Here is a 14,007-nt window from a genome sequence, read left to right as displayed (position 1 = left end):
AAAAGATCTGATTGAAAATAGCTACCTTACCACCTATTACTCACGCACCCAACAACACATTCCTTGACTTCTCCGAACTTTCATTTCTTAGAACACCAAATACCATCACCATCTAGAAGTACTATGATGATTAAATTAATAGTCCAAAAGGGGCACACTCTCAAGTGTAGGTCAGGTTCCCTTTCCAAATACAAAGTCCCCTCTATTCTATAAAACTATATAAAGATAATGAGAGCAGAAACTGTGATCATTCATCCTTGCAGTGTATTGCTCATTCTGAGACAATTATATACTAACTAATTAGTTCTTGCTTTATAATTTATTTCACACAAGGACTTGATTCTCTTAAGTATGGAGGATACAACTGAGGACAAGAAAATAATTTTTGATAAGTGTCTCTTCTTGCCCAGGCCAAACAATGGTCTAAGGCCATTCTCACTATATCAAAACCCCTTTGCTAATCAGTCCCAAAGGCATTTGTTTCTCATAGCACACTGGAAAAGGAAGACAAAGTTCTTCCAAATATATATGCTGAGAAACGCAACTATACTCCTTGATTTGAGCAAACACAAAAATAAATTTCATGATGTATGCTTTGTATTTTTATAACGCTTCTTTTTATTTCTAGCATGCCAAGGTTCTTACCAAGAACATAGTTGATATGCCAATTATAGAGAATACTGGCTTTTTAAAATACAGATTTTCTATTTTATCAATATTCAAATCTGCAAGCCACAAAGTGAGGATCAAGTGGCTCTTCTAGAATTCCCTGAATATAATAAGGGCAGCTTTCTCCAAAATCATGTAAATGCAGTTCACGGAGAAAGGCCTATTTCCTTGTTTGTATCAAAATCTGCAGTTAATAAAAATGTTAATATGTTAGTTGTTATTATCATAGTAAAAGCATAGATTTACTATAATCCAAATATACTGCTCAGTTTGAAGGATATTATTATGTTAATGCTAGTGCCTAACAGTTATCACAGTAAACTGTTTTGCAATCTCTGAAATAAATAGAAAAGACCACTAGTGAACAAACTGAGGCCCACAGTTTGAATGACACTCACAGTGTTGAAGCCACTAAGTAGCATTTTCAGGCTGCAATGATTAAACACTATCAATGATCAACATGAGAACTGTATTTTTGTTTTCTGCATGAGCAGAAAGGGAGGTGAATGCAGCTGGATTCACAGATCCTGGGTGAGAAATCTACACCATCTTTCCTGTAAGGCTTATCATTCCTCTATACTTCTACTATTCAAATTCTCTAAAAGCACCAAGATTTTTTTATAGTTTTGTTTCTTTCAAACATCTGGAATGTCCCAATAGCAACACTGCACAACATTTAAATTATAGAGAATAAATGAAGACATAGCTCAAAACTTTTCTTCTGAGCCAAATCTGGGTGCCAAGGAACATCATTTTCCAATTACAAAATGTTCAGTAGTTAAAACGTGTTCTCTCCTAAAAATCACTAATATTTGATACTTTAAATTCTACATCAACAATCAAAAAGAAATAGGAGAAGAATCCCAAGAAGATGAGCTAAATTACTATGAATTCAGCCTTTGTAACTCAGTCAGCCAGCCTCCTAATACATTAGACTTGGCTTTGTTGTCTCTGAACCAAAACTTAGCAAAGCATGTAATAGATTCCCTCCAACTGGAGACACCAGACTTTTCAACTAAAGCATAATACAGTCCAGTTTCTTGTCATTTTTTAAATAGGGACAAATACTTGCTCTTGACAAAGTTTCAAGATAATTTTCTCCTGAAATTCCAAAGCTTACCTACCATGCTTTCTGTGACATACCCATAGATTCCCCAAAATTTTTTGTTCTTATTGTTCTATTTAAAAGACCCTTTGTAATAAAAAGCATATTGCAGCCAATTCAATTCTACAACTACTAGGTTCTTTTACTATAGTGAAAGGAAAAGCATCAAACTGAATGTAAAACAAAAGGGTAAAATGTTTTACAAAGCTAAAATAATTGGAAACAATTCAGAATTGTCTCAGCAGAGTAATGTTTCTCCCCTTAGTCTCTTGTCTAATGTGAAAACAAGCTAACACTGCAGCTCTCCTGTACATAACACAGTGCTTGTACATACAGACAACCCTCACTATTCTGATGACCCCATCCACACACCTCAGTGGTCGGATGAAGCACTCAGAATACAGTATAGCTTCATTTCTTCTAGACAACAGAGCTATTGGTACTGGATAAAGGACAAATTCAGTAACTATTATTGTTAAGATACAACTAGTAAAGAGAGTTTATAAATGCATTACCATAAACTCAGATTTAGTACACTTAATTTTAAGATTTCTTTTCATAAGCTATCAGGCCTATCCAGCACTGTTAAATGAACAGTGCTTGCAACCATGCGATAAAGTTCAGATTTTCATAACTCAAGTTGGTATTCTTTATCTTCTATACATTGAACACTTTGTAAAATATTTCAAAGTCTTGCCAGGACTATATTCTAAATGCAGCTTTATGAAATGCGTATTCCAGATGAACTCAACTATCCAAAAAATATGTACATAGGTGAGAGCAGTACTTTTTTTTTGTACCAGGGATCGAACTCAGGACCTTGTGCTTGTGAGGCAGGTGCCGGCACCACTGAGCTAAATCCTGGCCCTAGAGCTGTATTTTTAAATCAACCGTACAATATCTTTTCATGAATCAGAGAAAAATATTACGTCTACTATATAATATTCGCTTTAATACATACTCAACCATCAGAACTGAGAGTAGGTAGCTGGAGAAATGAACTATACACTTACTTTTAACCTTTTCCACACTTTTTTATTTTAATGTAATACATGTAGATATTAATAAAGAAAATAAAAAAGCACTCTTCCATAAAAGTATACACAATTGAATAGCAAAATAATTAGAGAATAACAATAGTTATTACCCTGTGTATCATAATCTTAAAAGAATAGCCAAAAATGTTATTCAGAGTTCAGATCATAGATAAAAAAGAATCTCTAATAAGAAAGATAATAGCACCTATACTACTAGTTTCTCTTACTTCGCTGAGGAAAAAGTTTTGTGCTATTTTCTATACTTTTTAAAGCAGTGTTATTTCATCATGAATGGACTAGTCACACAGCCCTTCGCAGATTACTGATACCTGCCTTTACATTATCTTGCAGGAGGCTGAACTAGCCCATTTCTTCCCATCACATTTCAGGGTTTGTGTTTTGTGCTTTTTAAATTGGAAGCTAAATCTCTGCACATATCAATTATAATAAGTCAGAAACATACAAGGTCTTTGTAGTCCATCACATACTGAAATGCCACTTTTAAAAATATTGTTCATAAGCAACAGAGTCCTTTGGGAATACACTACAATTGTAAGTATCTTCATTTTTATCTGGTAAAATATCGCTCTTTACTCAACCCTCTTTACTCATCATTTCAATGTTAAATTTCTGAATAATCAAATTAGCCATAGAAGCAGCACTGATAGCTTTCAGAAGCACATAGCAGGATCGCACCATCTCCAACCAGAAATTGGTGACAGGAAGAGGAGAGTGCCTACCTGACCAGAGATGCAGGCCATCGAATCCATAGGAGAAGAGGTCGTCACCAACACCATTGCCGCCCCATTCCTCACCGCCCCCGGGGTAGGGCGAGTAGCCTTCCGTGGAAGCCCAGCCCACTCGCAGGTGAGTGGCTTCTGCTGTCACAAACGGCTCAGTGTGGTCCACCATGAGCTCATAGTACCATTTCTTATACTGAGCAGACCCTTCACTGACACCCAGAAAAATATTGGGCCTCATGCTTTAAAGAGATAGGAACAACATGTGAGACCAGGCCAAACACGCCTTTCACTGTTCTCGTTTCTCTCTTATTCTGAACGCTAGTCTTGCTTCTCTGGGAAGCCACATATTAAACATATGTTCCCTTCAATCCTTCAGAATTATTAACATAGCCATTGAGGTCATATAGAGTGACAGCAAGTCTCTGTCACCTTCAGTGAACAGTATTTACTTTTTGGTTTACTTAGCAATGTCACACAAGGATCTAATATTATTTTTCTTAATTTTTTAAACTTTTAATTGTTCTTCAGCACATTTTATATGGTCAATCAAATTTGAGGCACTTTGTATAGCAGGCCTTTAGAACTGATGGGCTTGCTGCGAACCCAGGACACACAGCCTCCCTCATAAGCTAAGCTTTGGGTCACACGGATCAAGAAGCTGAAGCACCAAGGTGCCTAATGAGGTGGCTGCTCACTGTGAACAGAAGAATTTTTAGCAAGTTTTACTCCATGTTTAGAGGAGACTTATACTCTGTGGTAATCCCAGGGATTAGTGAAGTTCTCAAGAAATACTACTCATGAATAGCAGGTCTGATATATAAAGAGCCACGAAGGAGATCTGAAATCAATCCTGTTTAAAAAGCACAAATGTATAGATGTATACATTTTATTCTATACTTGTGTTTAAAATAGGATAAATCAATAAGTTACCTCCTGGAGAGGAGCATACCAGAGCTACTATCACATAAAGCATTTTGTTGATGGTAAAGTTTATCACATGCTATTTATTTGCTTATGAGTAGGGGTAAGAAAGGCTGTGTGGTATGGTGGTTAAGAGTCAAGTCTGGAGTTAGACCTGAAATCCACTTCTAGCTCCAGACTCTTCATCCGTAAACTGTAGGTAACAGCAGTACTCAGGAAAATACACACACACACACACACACACACACACACACACACACACACACACACAGAGTACAGATGATATGTAAAGCACCTGGCTTTGTAGCAGGCACATTGCACTCAATGAATGTTAGCTACTCTAGAAGCCAGATCTAACTGAGGATGCCATTTTATTGGCTATTTGTGGAACTTATATTTTAGACCTCCTTTTTTATCATACACAGTGGGCACCTCCGAGCAATTTCGAAGGACTGCATTTTTAGTTATATTCTAAGACATAAAATAGAATTATACACAACTATATCTCTATAATTGTCAGCTTACTCCTAAAGGTGTCAATGATAATTCATGTTATGTACAAATGGACAAAAGCTCTTAAACATGTGTTTGGGACAAACTGATATACTGCTTCATCTATTGTTATTATTATCCTATTTGCTTGGTAGAAAACAATACTTCTATTATTCACTGGAGGAATACATAAAAGAGCCTAAGAAATGAATGGACCATCTGTGGCATTAGCTACAGAGGCAGACTGAGCACACTTTTGCTATGTTACCTATTTAAGACATTGTCCATCTGAATTTACCTGCTGACATGGTTCACAAGACGGGTCTGCAATAAAAGATCTCGTCCTGGCAGGAGATTGTCACAGATGAGATGCTGGTTAGACCTGACAGCGACCCCATGGCAAACACACAGCGAACACAAGACATCCAGAACCTGAAATGAGAAAGTACTTCCAATGGATTCTAACTCATTCTTTAAACTGTAGCCTCAGCAGCGCTTGTTGTGAAGCACACCCTTCCCGCCAGTTCCATTGGGCTCAGTCATTTGAACATGACAGCACGTGTCTCACTGATCTCCCCACCTTCCTTCACACACAAATGGAGAACCGTTTATGCTCCCACTGAAGCTATGAATAAAAACTAAACAATATAACTCAATCATACCTAACATAAAAAACTCATGAAAAATTCAACACATCTTTGAGAAGTCGTCTTATTTTAGCTTACTTTTTACTTTAAATTTATTTTAGATGATACATAAAATCATAAAAATTCCACATATTTACAGGATCCAGTGTAGTGCTTCAATACATGTATATGTTGCATAATGTTTAAATCAAGGCAAACACACGTGTCTCCTCAAATATTATCATTTCATCATTTAAAATTTTAAAACATTTTCTATTTTTCTTCATACTGCATAGTGAAAGGTACAATACATTGTTCTTATATCTGAACTGCTTCCAGAATCCATTCATGGAAATAAAAGCGTTTACTTACTTTATGGTTTCTCCCATGCTTGTCTAAGAGTGAGATAATGGATTTAATATGTCCTTCTTTAATAATATTTAGAGCTTCTGGACTCTCCACTAACACACAGTGTAGAACTTCAAGAATACCTAGAAACCAAGGGGAAATGTGTGATTGATCAGTTTGCAATGAACAATGTCTTTCTTTTCCAGTCAATGAACTGTATTCACTTTGTTCAACATGTCAGTATTTTGTGCCCAATGTGTTTGTCACAGGGCAGTGTGATAGTGTCAGGTCCTATCTATGAGAAGTAACTCATATCCACAGGGGAGGAAATCATAGCGGAGGGAGGAAAATACACACTAAAACCAGAGCAACTGAGGACACTGGTAATTCTACCTGGGGGAGGTCTGAAAGCAAGCCACATGCATTTCCAGACTTTCCAGGAGAGGAAGGGCAATGAAGCTGAGTGCAGATGGGGTGCAGGCACACCTGTGTGTTAATGTCCAAAGCAAGCAGGGGAGGGGACTCGAAGACTAGGGCAGCTTCTGAAGCGTGTTGGCAAGAAAAGTATAATCCTACAGTAACACATTTTAACCCAGGAAGAGCATTCCTTTTCCTTGAGGATTACAGTATAAAATGTATATTATTTGTAAAACAAGAGAAACATACAAAAAATAGAGATATATAATATAGAGCCATCATGAAAGACATAAATGGAATATATAGTTTCTGATCTTAAAGTTTCAAAAGGGAGAAAATAAATTTTATTGTCAGAATGTTTAGCATGATCTTAAAAATCTAACTGTGTGCATCTGTGTTCATTTTCTCAGAGCAAGCCTGCCAGGTCAGTAATGAATGCAAGCCAAACATAGCCAAGAGACTCAACATAAAAATGTACAATCTTCTGCTCAGTTATAAGAATTAGGAAGGGCCTCCAAGAAACCCTGTAGAAAAGCTTATACAGAGTTCATTTCCTTGGGAAAGAAATGTACAGTGTCAGATTTACAAAGGTGGATTAGAGAGGTCATTCTTTATAGCTGACACAATCTACACTTGACCCAAGTCCTGATCCATTTTTTTCTTTATTTTCCCGATCCATTTATTATAAGATGAAGACCATTCATGATAATTTCTTATGACTTAATTTTTTGAAATATGAAAGTATAGTTTTTAAAAGTACCCCCAAAAGATCTTAAATTTGAATCATGTGCTATATTCTAACAACCTCTGATGATTAAAAAATCAAAGAGAAAATAACATACAGAGTGATGAATAAGTTAAAGGTGTATACATAAGTTTATTGAAACTGTACACCTCTTTTGCTACTATTAAAAATGTAGCCACATGTGCTGGCAATGCCACCCAGCCTAAGTTATTTTATTAAAGCACCCTGAATGGATTAATATATTAGCCTTTTCTAGAAAAATTAGCCAATCCCTGCCATAAATTTAACCATCAAAAATGAAAGATCAAGAAGTAGAAGATAATGAATTATCTTGGCAAATAAATACATAGGAAGGCCCATAGCATGCATTAAATGGATCATAACAGTTAAAATTTAAGACTCGATTTTGTAAATGAACAACATATATCACAAGCTGCAAGAATGGCAACATGAGAATACACTCCTGATATTTCTCATATTTAGCCTACGCTTTCAGAATTTTGGATTTAATATTAAATCTTTTTTCAATTCTATGTAGTCAGGTCCAAAAAATAACCATTTATTTTTAAAAGATTTACTTTTTCTTTTTTTTTTTTAGTATCTAATGAATTTTTATTTGCATTTTCCTAAAGACTAATGCCACTGAACATGTATCTTTTCATGTGCTTATTGGTCAGTTGTCTATCTTGTATGGAGAAATACGTATTCAAATCCTTTGCCCATTTTTTAAATTGAATTGTCTTCATACTGTTGAATTGTATTAACTCTTTATATATCTTGGACCCTAGATCATTATCAGATATATTATTTGTAAATATCTTCTCTTATCTATGAGTTTTCTATTCATTTTCTTATTCGTGTACTAGATGTGCAAACGTTTTTAATTTTGAGGAAGTCAAATTTTATCTATTTTTTCTTTGGTTACTTGGACTTTCAGTACTGTAACTAAGAAACCACTGCCTATTCCAAGGTCAGGCATGTTTATACCTATGCTTCCCTCTAAAGGTTTTATAGTTTTAGCTCTTACATTTAGGTTTTTGATTAGTTTTAGATAATTTTTATATATCATGTGCAACAGGGATTCAGACTCATTCTTTGTGGATATCCAGTTGTTTCGGTAACATTTGTTGAAAATACTATCCTCTTCACATTAAGTAATCTTGGCATCTCTGTTGAAAATCAGTTGATCATCAATGTGTGGGTTTATTTCTGTTCTCTTAATTATATTTCATTCACCCACATGTCCATGTTTTATTCCACTGCTAACAGTACTTTTAAAGTAGTATAATTTAAATTTAATTTGTCTGATATGAAGCAAGAATAAAAGTTCATTTTTCTTTGTAAAGTGCCCTGCTGTTTCTCTAGAAGCATTTGTTGAAAATCTATTCCACCACTGAATTATCCAGGTACCTCTGTCAAAAATCAGTTGCCCATATAAGTACAGGAACAAAAAAAGGTCAGATAGTAATTATTTGATTTTGTGTGCCACATAGACTCTTTCTCAACTAAACTTTGTTGCTGTAACATGAAAATAGCCATAGATAATATGTAAATGCATACGCATGGCTATGTTTCAATAAAATTTTATTTATTAAAGAAAAAGGTGGGTGCCAGGGATTTAGTTCAGTGGCACCGCACCTGCCTCAAAAGCAGAAGATCCTGAGTTGATCCTCAGTATGGGGTGGGGGGGAGAAAAGAAAAAGGCGGTAGTAGGATTTAGCCCATGGGCTATTGTTTGCTGACTCAAAATCCATGTGACTGTTCTTATGCCAACATCATTCACTTAAATGACTGTAGCTTTATAGAACATCTTCAGATCAGACAGGGTAATTCCTCCAAAGCTGACTTTTTTCAAAATCATTTTGCTTATTCTTTACCTTTCCATATAAGAAATGATGTAAGGATAAAGGTGCATTTTTCTTTATAAAGAGCCCTACTGTTTCTCTAAGCATTTGTTGAACATTCTTTCAACAAATTTTAGGATCAGCTTGTCAGTTCCTTTAAAATCTATGTTATGATTTTGATCAGGATTACATTGAATCTATGGATAAACTTGAGTTTTCAAATCTATGAAAAAGGTCTATATCTCCATTTATTTAGATTTTCATTAATTTTCCTTTGCAATCTTATATAGTTTTCAGTATACAATCTAAATTTTTTGTTAAATTTATTCCTCCTAAAAAATAGTTACTCTTAATCAGGAAGACGTTCCCTTTTTCTATTCATAATTTACTGACTTCCGTCATTAATGAGTTTTGTGTTTTCTCAAATGCTTTTGCTGTATTTCATTTTTTTTCTGTATTTAACTTTGAAATAATTTCAAACCTACAGAGAAGCTGCAAGAATAGTAGGAAAAACTGCTCCACTCCCTTCACCTAGCGACCCCATTCAAGTTGGCAACTGCCTCAATCATTCCTTTATAGGCAAAGAATCCAATACAAGGTCAGAGATGTATTTTCTGTCAATTCTTCAATCTTCAAAGAAGTCAGTTCTTCTTTGACTGCTTGAACCTCTGATTCCGACAGAAACTGACCCAGGTCTGTATGGTGAGTTTGTTGGATGTTTTACTCATGCCAGTTAGAAAAGGTGGGTTTCCATGATCCTTGTAGCAGCCAAGATTTCCAGGCATCTGACAGGCAGGAATCTCACAGTACTTCCAGTACACCCCGTCCTCATGCTCTGCCACGTAGCACCAGGGTCTCACATCTCCATCTGGGTTTCTGTAATAGTTATGTTCACCCAGGCCATCCTCTCCATTGGGGTATTTCAGAGTGTTGTATGGATGCTGGAAAGTCTCATTCCAGAATAAACATGGCTTCCCACCTTGCGTGCTGTCTAGTTCTGAGTTCCCCTGTAATCTGCACCATTGGCTGTGAAACACTGGAGTCCAGGGCCGAGGCCAGGCCAGGTGTGGGCCAGACCACTAGCATGAGAGCCGGTGGACAGAGAGCAGGGCAAGGAGAGGCAGGCAGCCCAGGGGAGAGGGGGCAGCGTGGGCTAAAAGATTTACTTTTCCTAATTCTACTAGTTCTGACAATAAAATGTGAAAGAAAACTTATATTTTCAACTGTTAGAATAAACACAAAAGTTTTTGTAGTAAAAAAATTCTTAAGAGAAAACAAATCAGAAACATCAAAGAAATAATTTTCAAAAAAAGAATGGTTATACTATATTATATGGATATTTAAATTATGCTGACATTTCCTTGAACTTTTGGGTGAGAAATGAGACAGACAAATAGTGCTCAATAAAGATTATAATGACTATACTAGACTACAGATGACTTCATCACTAAACAGTAAATATATTGAATGAGACCCAGAAATGGCAATAGTGCATAAAGTGTATTCTTACATGCTCAAATGAAAAGTAAGAGACTTGGGAGACTCTAATAGTATTATTAGAAGAATAGAGTTATGATCATGCTACAAAAATGAATAAAAACCCTCAAAAACTAGTAAAGCAAATTAATTAGATTTTGCAAGTTATAATGAATCATGTTAGTCAAATTTTTAATGGCATGGTACTACAGGATATATAATGTAAACGTTTAAGCATGGATACAAAATTAGATATTTGTTGTGGTTGCAACTATGTAAACTGTATCATCTTTATAAAATACATTATTTCAGAAAAGACTAGCAGTTAATACATTAAAAATATTAGTCCTAGTTATTGCTGGATTCGTATACTTTTTTCAACATTTCATAAATTCTATGAAGTGAGTAATTCACAACATTCCTAATAAGAAATATTCATTAAAAGAGCAATAACACAATAAAAAGCAATGTCTATCTCCATTTTATTTCTGTCACTAAATCTCTACACTTATTCAGATCATGCATTCAAGACTCAGTTTCCTTGACAACAAATGGTATACATAGAAGCCTGCCTGTTCTCCATTTGTGTATAATTATAATTCACCTGGAGCCTAGGGCCAGTGGTGGCGAACCTATGGCACACAAGTAGCCAGCTGTTTGTTATCATTGAAAGCTCTAAAAGATTGGCCATCTCTGGCTAGGATAAGCTAGTGATAAGCAAAAGAGGAAGGCCCCAACCTGGGTGCTAATTAGTGTAAATTAACTCCTATCTCCTGAAGGAAACATTGGAGAAATGCACAGGTAAATCCATAATAAGGAGTCTCCACTGCAGGATCAGTGAAAGCTGCAATCAGAAAACCTTGAATTGCAAATTATTCAAACAGCAGGTGTGGTTTCCCCTTCCTCTATACTTGGAAGTAGAAACTAGCTTTTCAGTATCAGCCTTAAAAATATCGCCATAAAGCTCACTAAAAGCTTACAGAAATAAGAAAATGTGTATCTTAAGCCTGCGTAATAAAATTGAAACAACGTGATGTAAAGAGAAAAACAGGCTGGTGGAGGGGGAGATAGACTGGGAAATGACTAAGGAAGAAAAGGAAAACACACACACATAGACCAAAGTTAGCCAGAGAGGAGCAATCAAGGCCATGATGCCCTGACATCCTTGGTATTTTCAAGGCTTAATGGGGAGACATCCAAAGAAGAGGCATCATGACTACTCTGTTGTGCTACACAGTGGTCATAAGCATGGACTCAAGCCAGTGTCCAGATTTCAATTCTGGAAGTCTTTGGCAAGTTACCTAACCTCTTGTGCTCCAGCGCATCTTTTCAGTGCAGACAATTCCAGTGCCCACGACAGGGACTGACTGCCACGAGAAGAACATGTATAGAACATGTAGATCAGAGGGCCTGGATCAGAGCTGTGCTATATAAGCACCTGCGATGATTATGTTACAGTTGCAAGAAATAATATTAAAGGCAAATGAGATGAAATGAAAGCACAGGGAGGAATTACAAATTGGCTCCTTTGTAATCAGAGATTAAAAATTGGACATAAAAGCTCAAGGAATGCTTAACAGATAACGCTCATCAGAAGGAGCATCCAGGAAAGAGACCTACTAACCATCATGAAGAAATGGAAATAAGACTACCATGGTAATTAAAATAAGTCACGTTAGTATATCCAGGACAAACTGCACCAGTCTATTAGACCTTGATGACAAAATTGGGCAGCACTACAGAGGGCTTTGTGCACCTGAGACAATGGGGAACCTGAGCTAAAAATGCAAAGTTTAACCAAATGTACCAAGGGTTTAATGCCAAAGCAAGACACAAAACACTCCTGCTTGTCAGAAGCTCTTCCCATAGTATTAACATTGTCAGAAAAGAAAAGATGTGAATGAAGTAAGCCACAATTAGAATGACAGAAGACTATGGTTGAGCTAACTCCATATTGGTGACAAATCCAAAGCAGTGTGGAGTTTTGTTTTGTTTTGTTGTTTTTCTCTACACAGCAATGGCAATGTTACATGTAAAAGCATGAATTTGTGTGCAGGTCTTGTAGTCCAGAGGGTTCCATAAAGGCACATATCTGTTGCTTTATCCTTAATTTAAATTCAATTGCCAATGAATGACAAGTCACATATTACATCCATTTTCTTTCTCCTAAGGGCAGGCACAGCTATTGGGAAAAGTGCAGAAATGAGAATGACAGAAATTTTTAGTTGGAGACGATTAGAATTTTAGTATTCTCTCCCTATGCAAAGCAAGTTGGGTTCCCCCAGATTAAAGAAAAAGAAGAGCAGAAGAGGAGGAGGATTAAATAATAAAGCACAATTACATCACATATTTTTAAATGTTTACCATGAATTTTACATCTCAGTTTGAAACCCCACCAAAAAAATGAGAATACTTTTTTATTTTAAATGAGCATAAATTTGAAGTCAAGAAACCATTTGCATTTCAGTATTTGATCAAATTCTAAATTTTTAAAAACATTTTTGATAAATACTAGATACAGAAAACATAAAAAAGCAATGTATATTTTATTTTCATCTTGTAACAGGGGCTAACTCATGAAATAAACATCAGTTACCCCAAGTAAGTTTTATACCTCTGACCCAAGTAAAGAAAAAATAGATTAAATTGATATTAATATTCAAATATAGAGATTAAAAATGCATTCAATTCCTACTAATATTCAAATATATAATGATTTTAAAATAATAATTGCCAGAGAAGCAGTCTTAAGTCAAATTGGAAAAACACATAATTTCATGTACTTTGAAGTTTTTTTATAGTAGTTTTGACACTAGAGAAGAAAATAAGCTCATTAAATCTTGGGCTCACATAAAGCTGAGGAAAGAAAAAGTGACTGAAGTTAAGATTAAAACATTACACAGTTTGTCAAAATTAGGAAAAAGAAAGAAAAATTAATAAAAATGTAAATTAGGTTATTCCATATGTATTAATATGTAAAATAAATATTATAAATGCATTATAAAAATGAACACACAGAAATGATAGATCCAGGATATATTATTGGAAGATAAGATGAATGTGAGTATAAATCAGCTGAAATAAAACACATACAATGGGCCACAGGATTATAAAGTACTACACAGCCTTAATTAGGCTTCTGATGGTCTGTAGCCTTTAATTTAAGGACACTTGAAGGGAAAGTTAAAGGACAGTAAAAAGCAAAGAGAAAAAGGCAGTTTGGGCTAAACAATTAAATAATGTTAGAAGCTTGATTCTATACAAATATTTACTTGTATAAGTTGCTGTATGTCAAAAACTGAGTACCAGATTGAAATGATAAATACTTTAAGATATCCTTATATTGCTATTGGTGCCCATGATTCTGGAGTTTTCATTATTATTTTTACTTGTTTATTTATCCCTGAGTACACTGAGTAGGTCCTTCATTGTACTAGGTCCTGCAGATAAGCAAAACGAGAAGCCAAAATTGGTATCATCCCTGATCATGAAGCTTATAGCACACATGTTCAATCCTAGCTGTTCCTTTTCTTGAAAAAGTGACCACTAAGCTGCTTTGCTCACATTCTTTATCAATGAAATGG

The 14,007-nt window shown here is 35.4% G+C and overlaps 1 protein-coding gene across 5 annotated transcripts in view; it reads right to left on the bottom strand.

Annotated features, from left to right (window-relative positions):
- Positions 1-14,007, bottom strand: part of Ryr2 (ryanodine receptor 2) — a 676,288-nt gene that overhangs the window by 255,210 nt on the left and 407,071 nt on the right. For 4 of the 5 annotated variants that reach the window (XM_087181253.1, XM_087181249.1, XM_087181250.1 and 1 more), the window contains 3 exons: positions 5,966-6,084; positions 5,266-5,399; positions 3,552-3,793 (listed from right to left, as the gene is read on the bottom strand). In XM_087181253.1, the coding sequence (XP_087037379.1) occupies positions 3,552-3,793; positions 5,266-5,399; positions 5,966-6,084 (495 nt within the window). Of the gene's footprint in view, positions 1-3,551; positions 3,794-5,265; positions 5,400-5,965; positions 6,085-14,007 lie in introns of those variants that run through there. The other variant, XM_087181252.1, reaches the window with a different exon arrangement.

Source organism: Heterocephalus glaber, unplaced genomic scaffold, assembly GCF_053883595.1.
Source record: "Heterocephalus glaber isolate CG9 unplaced genomic scaffold, H.glaber_assembly_v1.0 deba00001472, whole genome shotgun sequence".
NCBI classification, from domain to species: Eukaryota; Metazoa; Chordata; class Mammalia; order Rodentia; family Bathyergidae; genus Heterocephalus; species Heterocephalus glaber.
This window is presented reverse-complemented; position numbering and strand designations above follow the sequence as displayed.